Source organism: Acipenser ruthenus, chromosome 1 (assembly GCF_902713425.1).
Source record: "Acipenser ruthenus chromosome 1, fAciRut3.2 maternal haplotype, whole genome shotgun sequence".
Taxonomy (NCBI): Eukaryota; Metazoa; Chordata; class Actinopteri; order Acipenseriformes; family Acipenseridae; genus Acipenser; species Acipenser ruthenus.
In genome coordinates, this window is record NC_081189.1 from 46,596,984 (window position 1) to 46,615,488 (window position 18,505).

At 38.1% G+C, this 18,505-nt stretch overlaps 1 protein-coding gene across 3 annotated transcripts in view; it reads left to right on the forward strand.

Annotated features, from left to right (window-relative positions):
• LOC117421483 (polycomb group RING finger protein 3) overlaps positions 1-18,505 on the forward strand; it is a 147,185-nt gene that overhangs the window by 69,478 nt on the left and 59,202 nt on the right. Inside the window, exon 2 of one of the 3 annotated variants that reach the window (XM_034035951.3) lies at positions 8,439-8,524. The exons of 1 other annotated variant lie outside the window; for it this stretch is intronic. In XM_034035951.3, the coding sequence (XP_033891842.1) occupies positions 8,510-8,524 (15 nt within the window). In that variant the 5' untranslated portion in view covers positions 8,439-8,509. Of the gene's footprint in view, positions 1-8,438; positions 8,525-14,315; positions 14,340-18,505 lie in introns of those variants that run through there. One more of the 3 variants, XM_034035952.3, reaches the window with a different exon arrangement.

An 18,505-nucleotide genomic window follows, 5' to 3' on the forward strand; every position in this document is an offset into this window, starting at 1 on the left:
TAGTCTAACACATGTTTAAACCATGCAAAAATGTGCCAATGTGCCTCGATGACATTAGCGCCCCCTACTAGCTTGTAGCCCATACACCACCCACTCAATATATCGCAGGTGCCGGGGTCCAATACAAATCCGCTATATATAGAGGGCCGCAATATAGCGAGAGACCCATAGAAAAACAAATAGGCTAATAACAAATACTGTACAACCACTCCCTTGTGTTATCGTGGGCGTCATGGTCCAATATAAATCCTGTATGCAACACGCTTTTTCTCATTTTTCATATTAAAAGCAGCACACTGTTTTAATTTGTACTGCGGAGGGTAACTGCTTCTCATCAACTTAAGTCTCCAATGAATTTCATGAATCTTCCTCTCTTTTCTCAAATGCCCAATCGCTGCATTGAAAGAATCCATTCACACGATAGGAGGCTTGTTGCTAGGGAGCTGACGTCACTGCCCTGTGACTTTCGCTAGTGCATTGCTTAAAAAAACGCTTCAGCAAGTAGATATTTAATTTGCTTTGTGTTATTGTGCAATGCGTGTGTATATGATAACAGTACGCTATTACTGCTTTGTTTTTAATTGTTCTGTATTTTAGTTTGTGATGTGCAGTACAAAATAAAACTAACAGTAATTCTATGTGAAATTGTCTATGTATAGTGCAGCTAAGACATGCGCAGTTAGACTGTGAAAATGGGGAGCCAACTCCAGGACCGCGATATATCCGAATCTGCATATAGCGAGGGGTGATATAATGAGGGGTGGGTGTACTTCAAAACTAATTGAAAACTGATTACGTTTCCAGATATTAAACAGGCTCATGACATCTTTAAAAATGATCTAAAGACACAGATTGCATAAACTGTTGAAATCAAAGTTAGGGGGTTTGAGTACATGTTTGTCAACATGATTGCGATTTCCTCTAAGGAGGGATTTCAGTAGGACCCGATATTATTCAGTGTTTTTCAATTTTCTTCCATGATGCATGGCCTGATGATCTTGTTGATTTTGGTGATGAACAGTTAGATGTCTTACTGGTATAGTGACCGATTAGCAAGGAATGGATGCAGTGTTGATGCACTTCAGCCGGAATGTGCTTAACGCTTTTCAGGCTGGGATTACACTACAATGCTGGAATTCTGAGCCAGGTTGTGTTTTTTTTTTTTTGTGGATTTTTTAAAGAAAATGCACACACTTGTTTTTAAGAGTCATAGTCATTCAAATGTAGTCTAATCACCATAAAACCATATGTCCTGTCAAAGCTTAGAATATTATTTTCAAACTGTTAACATAATGAAAAACATGGTAAAAAGGTACAGAATTGGCAGAAAAAAGTTTAAAATATTTCTTAGTTTCCCCAATAACAATTTATCCTCCTACTCCCCCATTTCAGTGTTTCTAGTCCCAGAACATGGTGCTACAGATTAAAGAATATCCCCACATAACATACAGTGGTAATCGGACTCCATATGATGACCCTTTTTCCCCCAGTAACTATTTACATAATTCTGAACATTATACGATATTAAAAGGCACAGACATGGCAAAGTAAAATTACAAACACATTTCAATAACTATTTATTTATTCACTTCATCATGAAGACCATAAACAGAATTTAACTTTGACCGCTTGAGGTCAAATAATTAAATAACACAATAAATAAAATACATAAAAACAAAAAAAATAATAATAAATAAGCACATACAAAATTGTAAATAAATACATAAAATAGTAAAAAGCAAGACCAATAAATAATTTCAACAAACTTAAATAAATATATCACTGTTGGGCCACAATTTAGTTTTATTTTAAGTTGTGTGCCAGAACTCAAAACATGGTGCAGCACAAAGTGGAATGTCTCTACAAGGTACACAGTGGTACTTGGTCTCCACAAGCTTTCTTGACTCGCCCTGAAGGTGTCGGTGACTAGAACCCTCATTGCACACTCTGCACTTGTGGAACACTGCCTTGTTCTTTTTGGAAAGGATGAGGCTTGGAAAATGGTGAGTTGTCAGCTTCACTGGATTTACTGGGATGCTTGGCCTGCCTCCCTGATCACCTGCACTGGGATCTGCATGCCCCCCCCGAGAGCTGGAGGATGCAACTCTTTCTCTCTTAGTTGCCCGACCACATCCATGACCTCCATCTCTTCCTTTAAGAGAGACCTGTGGTTGCACACTGGAGCTTTCAGTTGTATTACAAAGGGGAGCATAGTTATAAGAACATAAGAAAGTTTACAAACGAGAGGAGGCCATTCAGCCCATCTTGCTTGTTTGGTTGTTACTAGCTTATTGATCCCAGAATCTCATCAAGTAGCTTCTTGAAGGATCCAAGGGTGTCAGCTTCAACAACATTACTGGGGAGTTGGTTCCAGACCCTCACAATTCTCTGTGTAAAAAAGTGCCTCCTATTTTCTGTTCTGAATGCCCCTTTATCTAATCTCCATTTGTGACCCCTGGTCCTTGTTTCTTTTTTCAGGTCAAAAAAGTCCCCTGGGTCGACATTGTCTATACCTTTTAGGATTTTGAATGTTTGAATCAGATCGTGCATAGTCTTCTTTGTTCAAGACTGAATTCAATTATTTTAGCCTGTCGGCATACGACATGCCTTTTAAACCCGGGATAATTCTGGTTGCTCTTCTTTGCACTCTTTCTAGAGTAGCAATAACCTTTTTGTAACGAGGTGACCAGAACGCAACAAAATATTCTAAGTGAGGTCTTACTAATGCATTGTAAAGTTTTAACATTACTTCCCTTCATTTAAATTCAACACTTCTCACAATATATCCGAGCATCTTGTTGGCCTTTTTTATAGCTTCCCCACATTGTCTAGATGAAGACATTTCTGAGTCAACATAAACTCCTTGGTCTTTTTCATAGTTCCCTTCTTCAATTTCAGAATCTCACATATGATATTTATAATGCACATTTTTATTGCCTGCATGCAATACTTTACACTTTTCTCTATTAAATGTCATTTGCCATGTGTCTGCCCAGTTCTGAATGTTGTCTAGATAATTTTGAATGACCTTGCTGCTGCAAAAGTGTTTGCCACTCCTATTTTTGTTTCGTCTGCAAATTTAATAAGTTTGCTTACTATACCAGAATCTAAATCATTAATGTAGATTAGGAATAGCAGAGGACCTAATACTGATCCCTGTGGTACACCACTGGTTACCTTGCTCCATTTTGAGGTTTCTCCTCTAATCAATACTTTCTGTTTTCTACATGTTAACCACTCCCTAATCCATGTGAATGCATTTCCTTGAATCCCTACTGTGTTCAGTTTGAGAATTAATCTTTTATGCAGGACTTTGTCAAAAGCTTTCTGGAAATCTAAATAAACCATGTTGTATGCTTTGCAATTATCCATTGTCGATGTTGCATCCTCAAAAAAGTCAAGCAGGTTAGTTAGACACGATCTCCATTTCCTAAAGCCATGCTGACTGTCTCCCAGGATATTGTTACCATATAGGTAATTTTCCATTTTAGATCTAATTATAGTTTCCATAAGTTTACATATAATAGAAGTCAGGCTTATTGGTCTGTAGTTACCTAGTTCGGTTTTGTCTGCCTTTTTGTGGATCGGTATTACGTTTGCAATTTTCCAGTCTGTCGGTACAACACCTGTGTCGAGACTGTTGCATGATCTTGGTTAGCAGTTTGTAAATAACTTCTTTCATTTCTTTGAGTACTATTGGGAGTACTCAAAGAAATGAAAGCCAGGGTTATAATAAATAATAATAATAATAATACATGTTATTTTATAAAGTGCAACAGTAATAATAATATAATATTGCATCCCCATCTGCAGTGATGCATACCCACTAGCTTTAGTACAGTTACAGAATTTCTAGTAAAATTTGTAAAGAAATCGTATATAGCTTTGAACAATCCTGATAAACAAATTATTCCACTTTTGTCTTCTTCATAGACCAAAGAGTCAAAACATTTGTTTATCTTATCTAGCTTCTTCTTGTAAGGACATCTACTAAACATCAGTATTATGATCCTGTCAGGCAAAACAGAAAATGTAGAATAACTGAAGTATCCTTATGAAAGTTTTCTGTGGTACAAGCAAAGTGTCATGAAGCATAGTAAAAGCATAGGGAAATCATGGTAAAGCAGATAAGCATGGTAAATCAGAGAAATATGGTAAAGCCACATTCTTGACCGGCTAAAAAAATAAAGCACAGTAAATGCATAGTATGACGTAGGATGATAACCTGCAAAATGACCATGCAAATTTATGATCAACTTTTCTAAGGGTAACGTTATTTGCTGCTCAATAAAACTAAATGCCAACCTAAAATGTTTGTTGTGCAATACAAACTCATGCACACATAAAATGGCTGACAAAAAAAAAAAAAAAACATCTAAATAACTAATGATAAGAGATCAATGTGACATGTAATTTTTATATAAACACAGTAAATAAACCGACTTGCAAGGAAACCGGCAAACACCATAACGTGTCCTACATATATTACTTATGATGTAATATATGTAATGGCAGTGTAGTAAGGGATATGTGAGCAAGAACATAAATAAAAGGACAAATACAAAATCAAATCCATGGATAGTCTTACATTCCATGTCGCTGGATTCTTCTTTGGTATCTGGTACTAGTACAAAAGTAGGATCCTCTTCATCCCCTAAATTCAGATCCTCCCTGCCACTAGAGTAATCAAAATCACTCCCGGTCTCAAAAACCAACTCCATTGCAGCCTGCGCATCTATCTTGCGCAATCTTTCAATTTCAGTAAATTTTACTCCTCACAAAATTAGCTGTCTTTGCTTTCCCCCCTAACTACAGACTCATCTGGGTTCCCTTCAGTCCACATGACTGTTTTAAGCCTATCAGTACACAAAGATCACATTTCAGCACAATTTTAAATGATGCAATTGAAAAACAAAACAGGCAGCGCTGTGAAACGGCAGGGCTCGAAATATTTGGGATCAGCCCTGAGGTAAATGTTCCAGGGCCCGAAATATTTGGGCTCAGCCTTAAAAGGGTTAAAACCCTTTTGCACAGATTTAAAAAAGCTTCTACATTTAGCGTAAATCATGCTTGTGCTGCCGATATCAGCTGCCCAATGTGAACATGGACAAAACAGAATTAAATTAAATCCAAGCTATGCAACTCACTTAATGTGGCTGATGTTGAAGATCTTGTGACAATCAGTGCAAAGGGCATCTTCCCTTGAAATGTTTGACCCAGAGCCTTGTGTTAAACACTGGCTTTCCTCAGGTAAAAGGAAACAGAGACCAAATTACACATCCTGGCTAAGTTGTACAGCCATTTTAAATGTTGGTGACACTGACTCAGATTATGAAGAATGAGAACGATTTTCATACCTGTATATAGTTCACAGGCTTCAATTTAGGCCACATTCCAATTAGTTCAGAGGATTGAGTTAATAAACACATTGCCAAAAGGCAGAACTGCAGGAAACTTGAAGTTAACATTTAAAGCTTCAAAGATGGAAAATTTCAGCATGAGGAAGAACAACAGTTGAGCAGCAGGATTTGAGGACAGGTGTAGCATCAGAACAGCAGATCACACGGAGGACAGGCAAGGCAGAGCAAGTCAGTGTCAGGGAGCATAGATGAAGAATGAGTCAGTAAAGAAGTGAGTGCAGGCAGTAAGTTGCTGTTTTTTATATATCATTTTTGTGGTTATTTTTGTATCTTAAGCAGTTGAATATGGAAGCAACCAAATTGCTCTTAAAGTGGCACCCAATCCAACATTTTTGGCTCGTTGGGCAAAACGTTTGTCTGGATCCCTGTATGTATGTGAGCTGGGTCAATTGTATATGAATGCTGAATTTATAATGACTTTCATGAAGAAAAACCGTTCACTTCCATTAGTGCAGCATCTTGCTGCTCTGATATTAATTTACATGATCCATGTAAAGCTTAAGATACAAAAATAACCACAAAAATGATATATAAAAACAGCAACATCCGAAGAATCCGACCCTTCCTCACCAACTATGCTACCCAGCTCCTGGTCCAGGCCCTGGTACTCTCCCGCCTAGACTACTGCAACTCCCTCCTGGCTGGCCTCCCTGCGTCCGCCACCCGTCCGCTCCAGCTCATCCAGAACTCTGCTGCCCGCCTGGTGTTCTCTCTGCCTCGCTTCGCACACGCTACTCCACTACTCCGCTCGCTCCACTGGCTCCCGATCACCGCTCGCATCCAGTTCAAGACTCTTGTACTAGCCTACAGATGCCTTGACCAGTCTGCACCCAGCTACCTCCAGACCCTCATCTCTCCCTACACCCCCACTCGACCTCTCCGCTCCGCCTGCACTAGAAGACTAGCTCTACCTCCGCTACGCTCCCCTGCCTCCAAAGCCCGCTCCTTCTCCACCCTTGCTCCGCAGTGGTGGAATGACCTTCCTACAGATGTCAGGACTGCCCAGTCCCTGACCACATTCCGGCGCCTCCTTAAGACTCACCTCTTCAAAGAGCACCTGTAGAACTCCTCTGTTTGTATCCTGGGACACTATCACCCTTCATGTAAATGTGCTTTATTTTGCTCTTATCTGCCCCCTATTTTACTGCATTTAATCCTGTACTTCAGAATACTGTAATCTGCCAAGTTTTTAACCTGTAGTACTTTGTATTTAATCACATCCTGATGTAACTATCACTATTTAATCATATCCTGATGTAAGTATCACTATTACCTGCTGTATTATTGAATTGTGGTTTGTCAAACTTGTACTTTACTTGATCAAAAGTTATTGTATTTCTTGCTCTTATTGTATTACTTGTATTGTAACACTTGAAATGTTTTTGCTTACGATTGTAAGTCGCCCTGGATAAGGGCGTCTGCTAAGAAATAAATAATAATAATAATAATATAATTGCAGCATCAAGCTAGTGTGTTTCCATGTAGCAAGTCTAAGAATGTTGTCTTTAATTTACTTTTGGGTATTGGCCTTAATATTTGTATCTTGGGATTCTGTGCCTTAGACTACATTATGGCAATCATACAATAAAAATTAACCATTCGTCGACAGTCATGTGACATACAGTAGCTGGCAGCAGGCCATTTCACACCTTGTGTCTCAAGATGCATCTAAATCCAAGCATCATATTTGCAGGGTTATTAATTCCTTGACCATATTACGGTCTCTAACTGCTGTAGTTTCCTCATAGAATGTTAATTAAAGCTATGCATTAACACAGCAAAGCCCACTTAGTGTATCATATAGGAATACTTTGCCCCCCTCTGTAGCATTTAGTGTTAACAATCCAGCATCAAAAGTCAGCATTTGCAGCTGTAGTGTTGTGGCTTAATTTTGTGTTTGGTAGAAGTAACATAAATACAGACTTTTTTTCTTTTAAACAAACATATTTGTGCACTACAGTGTACAATGTGCAACAGCACTGTATGAAAGTTAAACCTGGCAACAAATGGCTTTTTCAAATAACTTTGTAATGTATTAAAGATGAATTACCCTATACAGTGTTAAATCAAGTTCCCTCTGTGCACCTAATTGGTGATACTGTGAGTATTCTGTATTTACTTCCTTGCATACAGATTCATAATGACTTTCATGGTGAAAAAAACATGAACTTGGATTAGTGCAGCTTTGTATTTTGATAATAATTTACATAAGCATGTTGGTGAAAATACCTTCAGGGAATGTAAATAAATTGGTTTCTGACCAAGTGCTGTTAAGTGCACAGAATAGTAAGCTCTAGAATAAAGTAGTAAGCGTCTTCCAAGAAATTATTTCTTTTTTGTTTAAATGAACCCTGACTGTAGAACAACTACTTTAATATCAACGTTAAGTTTGTGTGTGTGTCGTATTGTGTACGTGCTTGTTGGTTGAAATGCATGACCTGCCAACCTATATTACATTGATAGAAAAATCCATGTATAAAAAATATTTAGTATGCAGTGTTTATTTACTGTATCTTGTTCAAAATCTCCACTTAAATGATTGTGCTTTCTGTAAATTGGGGTGTTTTCTGTCCTATTCTATTGGAAAACCATAAGGTGAGTTTTACAAGAAAGATACATATCTGTATGAGGAGATAGTGTGAAATTATGTGTTTTATTATGTTGGGAATTGCTTTAAATTAAGGTTTATTAATTAAGCATGATTTCATTTTGAATACTGCTTCAATAAATGACTCTTAGGAAGTAATATTTATTCAAATAAACAAACAAATAGGCCCTAGTTAATGCTGCATCCAATACAGTATGTATTCTTCTAAAGGCCTGTCTTTGTGATAATGTTACGCCTATTCATGGTCAATTAGTCTTGGGTTTCATGTTGAATTCGTATGAGTTTTTCATACTTACTCAAGTAATGTTGAAGTATGCTTAATTTAACAAAACTTAATTTTAAAACGTTACCTTGTGTTGTAATGGATGTCTTTGTAACACTGCAAAATCCTTGTATTGCCTCTCCTCTAGCGACGTGATGCAGAATCAATAATACCTCGTGTCAAAACAAAGGTGGCAGCCAGATAGAGGACAGCAAAGAGATGGCGGCATTAGGGGTAGGATTGTTTTTTAATTAATATTACATAATAGGCCTTTTAATCAATGTACTTACAATCTATAAACATTAGCAACCATATCACTTTATTTTTATATTTTTCACTTTAATTCAAGATGTACAGTCCTATGAACTGAGGTCACATGGTCTGGCTGCAGCAGTAAGAACAATTCAGTGACCTGGTGGCGGGTTGCAGCTGTGAGGTATCATTCTAGTAAGAGAAAAAATGTGGATTCAAAAATGTGATACTCGTCACTGAATCCTGTTTGTGTATCCACATCAATGCTCCCTCTTGCAGCAACTACAGAGAATAATTGTGTTTTGTGTCTTGTATTTTTTATTTTTTTTTACTTGAATATGTTGAACAAAATGCTGGGACCACACAGGATACATCAAAGGCAAAGTAATGTGTTTATTGTAAACATGGCAGGGGCTCCTGTAGCACCTTACAGTGTGTTCTTTTGTTAAACGTAAAGATTTGATTCACATTTTTATACACCATATATATATATATATATATATATATATATATATATATATATATTTTGTGATATTATCAATTTCAAGCAGGCAGTGTGGTCCAGTGGTTAAGTCCAGGGCTTGTAGCCAGAAGTTCACCACTTCAAATCCCACCTCTGCCACTGCCACTGACTGACTCACTGTGTGACCCTGAGCAAGTCACTTAACCTCCTTGTGCTCCATCCTGCGGATGAGATGTTAAATCAATGTCCTATTGTAAGTGACTCTGCATAGAATGCACACTTCAAAGCCTACCTCTGTAAAGCGCTTTGTGATGGTGGTCCACTATGAAAGGCGCTATATAAAAATAAAGACATTATTATTATTATTATTATTATTATTATTATTATTATTATTATTATTATTATTATTATTATTAAAGTTATAGACTGCCATAAATTATAGACTTATTTTATAACCCTAATTGATCCCATTAAAGTTAGTAGAGTTACTGGATTTGTAATTATTGCATCAATTTGTAATGTAAAATTCAATTTGAGGCCTAAGAAAATAGTTGGAGTCATAGTGTTCATTAATATTAGGCTGTATTAGTTTCATTTTTACAGCTGTTCTGCCATAATTTGGCCCACTCAAAAATAAGAAAAAAAAAAAAAAAAATCTAATACATTTTTTAAATTTAGGTTACATTTTGGACTGGATTGCAGAGACTGCTTGTAATTTATGATGATGTTAGATTTAGAGAGGTACCTGTGGGATAATGACAGTGTACCCAGAACAGTGCCAATCAGGAGTATTGCTGTCATATGATCTGAAGAGCCACTCCTCATACAGCACTGTGTTCTTGCACATGGACAGATGGAGTGTCTAGGTTGTTCTTAGGCAGGAATCGAACATGTGACCATTAGTCCCAAAGGGATTGCCTCAGCTAGGGAGTTCCAGTACTGATGTGTTTTGCAGTAATCCTGTCCTGGATGTTCTGTATGTCCAGTACATTCTAAAGGTGATGTAGTGTTGGCTAGTGATTGTGGTTATTCATGGCAAATTTAGCATGAGCTTTTTCTTTAAAATGCAGCAATACAAAAAAATAAGTAAAATAATGCTGTAATAGTTATTTGTGTGCAAGACAGATACAGCAGCCATTGCCTTGTAACATTGTCCCCTTGTGAACCATAGTCGTTTAGAGAATCATTGTATCCAGAACTCATTAGCTGTATATTTGTGGAAAGTGCTTTAGGTCTCCCAAAGGAACACCTGCCATAGTGGAATCCTCCATTATAAGTATAGATTGTGAATTCTCTACAATATGTTGAGATCATCATTGAACCATGGTTTTGCCTGCAACATCATAAGAAACAGAGACCAAAAAGTCAGCACAAATTAATAATGCCCCCTGATGTACTGCAGTGAATTCAGCTTGAATACAAGTGCAGTGGTGAACTCCTAATTGTAGAGAAGGACTTTATTTATGAAAAAATAAGCATTTTGTGTGAAAATGTATTATTGTACATTATTGTAAGATGCATAATATAGCTATGGACAAAGATTTTGCAGCACCCTATAGAATTAATAAATGTTGCTTCATAAAATGGTTTATTAAAAGATCTAAATTATGTTCATATAGTGTGTGTGTGTGGTTTTTTTTAAAAAAAAAATTATTGTCTCAGTCCTAAAATTCTAGGTGATGCAACACTTTTGGTCATAGCTGTATATTCTGTAGCAAGTTTGTTATGTACACATCTCTATTAACCCTTTGCGGTCCATTTATTCAGCGTGTCTCAGGCACGTCAGGTCCAATTTATTTTCACACGCGCAGTTTATTTTAGACGCGCTGTTTAAAAGTATTTTTTTTCACAGTAAAACAAGTTTAAAAGGCACTTCATATCAACAGGACACTCAGTACTGCATCTCCAGCCCCGCCACACTCCTTGTTCGCTCATTTTATCACCAAACTCTTCAATAATGCGATCCAAGTCATTATTTTATTAACATCTCAAAAAGCTCTGCAAATGTCTGTGACATTCTTTGAGCGCTGGATGCAGAAGCAGCTATCTTGTTTGTTTATGTCCGTGTTATCTCTGTAGTGCTGGGGCTATGTGTATTGCTCAGATCCGCCCCCTTTTTTTTATTTCGGCTTCTCTTGGCTCCTATTGGTCTCACTCGGCCATTGAATGGTTTTCTCGGCTTTTTCTGGAGAAAAAACGACTAGAAACCTGTGTTTTACGTCTTTTTGATGATGTCGGACAGGGTCCAGCATCGGACCGGAAAGGGAAAATTGTAATGTCGGACCTGGTCCGGTTATATATATAACCACAAAGGGTTAAAGGGGGCATTAAATTGAAACAGAATACTGTAACCACTGCTTTGATTGAATGACATAATCCAAATGATAATGTCAAAGAAGCTTAACAGTTTAACAGAGCCATATAATATGAACCGATATATAGTTTGCCCTCTTGTGGTATAATAGTGTCCTGACAAGTGGTGTGGTTTTTTTTAATTTTTATGTACCAACATTTTTACCATTTGTATGTGGATGCTGTAACTTGGTTTGACCTAAACTGTTTTTGGTATTTGGGTCATCATGCTGTAACAAAATGTGAGCTTTTCAGGCAGCTTTGTAGACACACCCTCGTGCAAAGGCAATCCCTTTGTTGTGGATGGATGACTACTTTTCCCAGCATTGAAGTTTGGCTGAGTTTTGCGTTAATTCGCTGCAGTTGTAAAGCAGAAGGGTTCATTAGTGTAAATCCTAACTTACTCATCCCTGTGCTATCTTTCTCCATGGCATGATGCTCAATAGTAAATAACTCTAATTAGCTGCAACCCTGAAAGGCTTTGCCTTCATGCTTTCTAATATAAACTGTTGTTTTCCCCTGACAATGAGATCTGTCTGTCATTTTGATTTATAGCTCTGGAATCTGCCAGAGAGTGGCTGTTTTGAGTGAACTGTTTGAGGGACAAGGATTATCACAAAAACATCCTGACACAAACAGCTATCTGTGATGGGAAAACAAATTCTACCCATTCTGAGTTACATTAGCATTCAGTGGCTTCAGGGTATTGCCAGGGAATTCTTTGCCAGGGTATTCTTTGCATGGTAGAGTGCTTTCCATTTCTAACAGAAGGTAGTGGGCGACTGCTTCTAATCTAGACTCAGTTGGAGGCAATACTAACATGGGGGTAAATGTGACCACCTGCTGTAATAATGTAACTATTGGGAGTCCAGAAATGATTCAGTATTCAACACATTTAAAAAAATGTTGGTACAGTCTGAATTTAAAAAAAAAATATATATATATATATATATATATATATAAAATTCGGCAAACCCATTTACAATGTACCTGGGATATAACGTACATACTGATATAAAGAACCAGTATCATGGAACCGAATAAAATCGTATTAAATCCTGTTTAAATTCTCCTTTTAGTACGTACTCTGATAGTGCACTTTTAACGCTAATATGGCCAGGACCTAAAAGACTTCTTAAAATAGCGTACAGGCAATGATTACTGTACTGTACCTGAACTGACAGTTTGGATGGTAATGTTTATTGACTTGTATATTATTTTTATTATCAGTTTTGTTATTTCTATAATTTATTACTACTGTAATGTATTTTTTTGTATTAATTTGTTTATTTTACTAATTATAGTACAGTATTATTCAGTACATTAATTACATGGTTTTTGTTGTTTTTTATAATTCATTTAGCTGACCATCATTTCATTTTTTTTTAATGTATTAAGAAAAATAGAAATGTGCTAGGCAGCTTTGACCATCCATGAAATAAATAGACTAGTCTTCCAGTTTTGAATGAGATTAGAAATAGTACACCCAACTGTGCTGTACAGATCTGATCTTTTAGTGTTTCCCTTTCAAGTACAAAATTTAACCATTACCAAACGGGTGTTTACCTCCTAAAGAGCTGAATATTGTATACCAAAGCTGTTCCTTTGAGCCTGTGACGCAGTCATGACCCTGCCCCTGAGGGATTAAAAGGACTGCACTCACAGATCTCCGCACCATTTTTCCTTTCAAGACTGACCTTGTCGGAGAGCCTTGTTCAGATAAGTACAATTGTTGCTTATATATGTATATATTTAGCATTTTATGTGATTTTACACATTCTTTATGTTATAGTAAGTGAATCGCTATAATAGTTTTTCTATTTTCGTGTATTTGTGTGTACTACAGCCTGTTGCTGGTTATGTCCCGTTGTGGCCTTGTTCACCGTGTGAAGCTAATGGCTTGAGTTGCTCCTTCCCCAAAACCCAACATTAAATCGGCTGACTTTGTGCTGTCCCCCCAGGATGCATAGCTCAGGCTGGATTTTATTATTTGTTTTGTTGTTGTTGCCAACATGAAACGGTTATATATATTTTTATGTTTGTAATTGTTAAATTAATGTTTTTTCTCATAGTTTTTTTTCTGTTTTACATATATTACATGCAGGCCTGTCTGTAACATGGTGCTTGACACACTACAGTAAGAGCAGTTGCTGGGCTCAGCAGCGCTGCGCAGGACAGAGATACTAGGATCTGCTTTTTTGTTGGTTGTATTGCAACCACAGTATCTCGATGCCGCTTTGGTGAACAGCTATTAGCATCACCATTGCGAAGGCTGTTAGGTTATTCTGACAAGCAGGCTTCCCTCAGTCTAGTGTGGGTACTGACTGAGTGGTTGCCAGTGGTTTTTACTATACATTGTCTGTACATTGCCACCTGCGGTAACTGCGACCTGATGGACCCGTGCCGCAGGTACCAAGGTCACCGACCCGGTACCGCACCGAACTGGACGAAGTTACCGCTACTGTCCTGGTGCTAAATCCACTGACCGGCGCTAAATCCAACGACACGGTGCTAAAGTCACCAAACTGGTACCGAACTGACCTGGTGCCAACCAAGTTCCAAACCAGTACTGAACCGGTTCCGAACCAGTACCGACCCGGTGTTAAGTACACTGAACCGGTACCAAACTGACCCGGTATCGACCCCTTTTTCAAGGGGTCCCCAGCAACTCAGAGTGGAGGCTTCACCCCGAGTTGGTGAGTTGCTGGAAATAGATGCCTTGGCACACCAGTGGCCAAGGCATCTGTTATACACCTTCCCACCGTTCATGTTGCTCCCGCTGTGTCTAAAGAAAATCAGGCAGGACTGGACTTAATAGCTTCTTACTGGCCCAGGAGAATCTGGGTTTCAACCCTGATGCAGCTCCTGTGCGGCCATCCGTGAAGACTGCTGACACGCTGTGACCAGCTCAGCCACTGGGATGTTTGTTAGACGTCAGTCTCAAAAGCCCAAACCCTAAAGGTGCAGAGCTAGGATATACATGTAAGTGATCATTACACTACTATCTTGTGTATACTACTCATCTGATTTACTTGAGACCTATCAATTTTTAAATATATATATATATATATATATATATATATATATATATATATATATATATATATATATATATATATATATATATTTTTTTTTTTTTTTTAAACTTACAAATAGGGACTGACTTCCAAGTACTTAACTGCATTTTAGTCAGATCACTACCCCTTCTTTTCCACAAAATATTTCAATTCTGAAAATCACACCCTCTGCAGAACTGCATGGGATGCTTTTCAATTTGTAGACTGCACCTCATCAACTGAAAGTAATGTGAAATGCCAGCATTTGTCTGAATGGGTTGCATTCTCAAGTCTCTGTTTAATTTAACAGTGCAGATGGACCCATTTAACAGTAGAAAAAAGCATTAACATTGGTTAATGATTTCACTTCAGGACTATTACAACCAGTTGACTGGTAATGTGTAGCAATGACACAGCAAAGAGATGGAATTCCCAATTATCAACTAGAACTGCTGTTTTTGTCAATGAGATAAATGCTGATAAATTAAATTGCTTTTGATGCCAGCATGTTAGCTTCTAGCTTTTCTTTGCTATATCTTGTACATTCTGTATACCTGTGTAATGTGTCTCTCACTGATACTGTAGTTCTTTGCAGTGAAGGTAGGCATCTTTTTACTTTGTGTCCTTGTGAACAATATGTATCCCAAAGGATTTCATTTTCATGTCAATTGCATGACCTCCTTGGTATGAATATATATGGATGTTGGGGTTTACAAATAATAAAGGTTTGCTTGTTTTAAAATATTTCTGCAACGTCACCCTTTGATCTCTTTTTTTTTTGTATTAATTAGACAAATCTTCTAACTAAAATTGTCCATGTGGCTTTGAAGAGAAGGGGAGTGTGGGGCAGATATATTGTTGATTTAACAAATCCACAGTTTGTGTTATGAATCTACAGAAAACTGTTGATTCGTCAGCGAAACCACAGTCCGAACAATTCAACAGAAAAGCAAATATTATTTTATTACGCAACAATCATTTCAGCAATTAAACAGTAAATTATATTATTACACATTTCAAACATAACACTTGGAAAAGGGCTTGCGATTTCATGTAGCATTTCATATGGTTAAGGACAAGTAATACAATTATACATTAACATCATTTTCATAATTATATATTCACTTGCACATAAATATCCTCCCTTCTAATTTTTATTTCACATTTCTTCTGGACAGGTTCAGGAACAGCAGCAATTTCATCATCAGTTAGTAAATCTCCATCAATTACACGGACATTAGGTGTTAGGTTAGGTTTATTTTGCTTAACCATTGTTCAAACAAGCATACAGCACACTTACATTTTACAGTACTTCTCAAAACCCGATCTCTGGTGATTTAGGTTTTCATCTGTTTTAGCTTTGGCAGAACGATCAATAACTTTACTCTCCGTTCCTGGTTCATATTCTTTTGTTTTTTGCTTTATTTTCCTTATGCCACTTTTATGTTCTGCATGTAAAACATAGTCCTCACTATTATCTTCACTTACAACAGACACTTGTCTGTTGTAAGTGGGATTTCAAACTCAAACTCTCAGGATCTTACGACAACATTCCCATAATATGAGACAAACATTTAATTGTTTGAACTAAGAGTAACAAAAGAGCAAAAAATCAATTGAATCTCATTCTTGAGGTTTCAACTCAACTAGCGCTTTACAATTTTCGCTGTACTGAATGGTACCACAGTTGAATAAAAGGCACAATAATCAGATTTTTAAAATTTATATGTTTATTTATTTATTATTTTATTTATTTATTTTAATTTAGTAGTTGATTTTACCTAATTTTTCTCCCAGTTTGAAATATCCAATTGTATTTAGGCTCAGCTCACCGCTACCACTCCTGCGGTGACTCAGGAGCGACAAAGACGAATACACGCTGTCCTCCGAAATGTGCGCTTCTTTTCACTCTGCAGGCCCGCCATGCAGCCAGCCCAGAGCTACAGTGTCGGAGGACAACGCAGCTCTGGGCAGCTTACAGGCAAGCCTGCAGATGCCCAGACAGTCTACAGGTGTCGCTGGTGCGCGGTGAGCCCAGGACACCTTGGCCGACCTAAGCCCCCCCCAAGGCGGCCCTCGGCCAATTGTGCGCCACCCCCTTGGGAACTACCGTCCACGGTTGGCAGTGGAATAGCCTGGACTCAAACCTGCGACCTCCAGGCTATAGGGCGCATCCTGCACTCCACGCGGAGCACCTTTTACCGTATGCGCCACTTGGGAGCCCTAACACTTATTTTTTCCCATTTTATTTAATATATAATTTGTCACAACCGTTTAAGACTGACAAACTGCTGGTTTAGGACAGAATACCAAACAGTAGGCTTCATTCTTAAAACTTTTAATTACATGCCTTTGCATGCACAGAATTAAAGACAGTATTTAGGAATGTATTTGGAAACACTTTGTATATGCTTTCTATTCTGCAAAATTATGAATAATCCAAAATAGTCTACAATGTAAATGTTTGTCATTACCATTTACTTCATCTCAGAATAATTGTGTGCCATTTAAAATGTTTACAATATAAAAACATTAACCTCTCGATTAAAACTATAACAACTAAAGCCAACATAAAAATTATGGCGCATAAAAAGTGGCGCATCCAGTAAAGGCGCTCCACGTGGAGTGTAGGATGCGCCCTATAGTCTGGATGTCGCGAGTTCGAGTCTAGGCTATTCCTTTGCCGACCGAGGACGGGAGCTCCCAGGGGGCGGCTCTCAATTGGCCGAGCGCCGCCCGGGGGGAGGGAGGGGGAGGTCGGCCAGGGTGTCCTCGGCTCACCGCGCACCAGCGACCCCTGTAGTCTGGCCGGGCGCCTGCGGGCTTGCCTGTAAGCTGCCCGAGAGCTGCGTTGTCCTCCGATGCTGTAGCTCTTGGGTGACTGCATGGTGAGTCTGCTGTGTGAAAAAAAGCGGTCGGCTGACAACACACGGTTCGGAGGACAGAGTGTGTTTGTTTTCGCCCTCCCGAGTCAGCGCAGGGGTGGTAGCGGTGAGCTGAGCCTAAAAATAATTGGCCATTCCAAATTGGGGATAAAATAATAAAAAATAATTGACTAAATTAAAAAAAAAAAGAAATGCATCCATTTGAAACACCGAAAACAAATTCAACTAGCCGCTATTGCTGTTACTAAAATGCAGCCGTACTGAATAAATAAAACAAAAAACGTCAAAGTATGAGTATTATGATTATTATTTATGTTTACCAGGGCATTTATACCTCTAAAAATGCAGAAAGATTGTGTTTCGCTGATTTAGTATTCAATGATATAAGTTGAAAACAGCAAAGTTCGTGAGCAGCACAGAGCACTCTCCATAGACAGAATTGCCAGACCGCTGCTTCAGCCACCCTAATATCAGAGTTGAAATCCACATCCATCTGCAGTTCAGGGCTTCTGTAAACCTTTGAGCTGCTAAACAAAAATGAAATATTTATTAGAGTAGCGTTTCTCAACCTTTTCTACCTCAAGGCCAACTTAGTTATTTGGCCCATGAGTGAAGGGCCCACACATTTCATCAGAGCCTTGTTAGCACCCCCACCAGGCGTAAATACATTAAAACTCTGATTGCTCTATTATTATTTTATTTTTTCTTAGCAGGCACCCTTTTATATTGATGTGTTGTCTGTTATTTTGCACTAAATAGAATTGCTACAGTAAGTTACTTTGTAAATCCTCACAATATATTTTGTTATAGCTACTTACCAGCAGTTAATGAGACACTTGTGCTTGCTTCTGGTCAATTATGTGATCAAGTCTTGGGGCAATTGGAGACATGCTGACTCTTAGCGTGGCCATTAAAGTTGTACTGAGCTTATTTCTAAATTTAGGCTTTGTGACAGTTGAAAATCCTCACACAGGTAACTGGTGGTGAATGGCAAAAGAATCTTGATTGCCTTCTCTGATAGTGCAGGGTATTCACTTCCCACTGAAATCCAAAAAGTAGCAAGGTCAGCTTTTGAAAACTGGAGTTTTAGGCACTGCCATGGGACATTTTTTCTCTTCAAGAAATGTACGAACCTCCTTCTTCATTTCAAACAAGCGATTCAGCACCTTCCCTCTGGAAAGCCACCTGACTTCACAATGAAATAGTA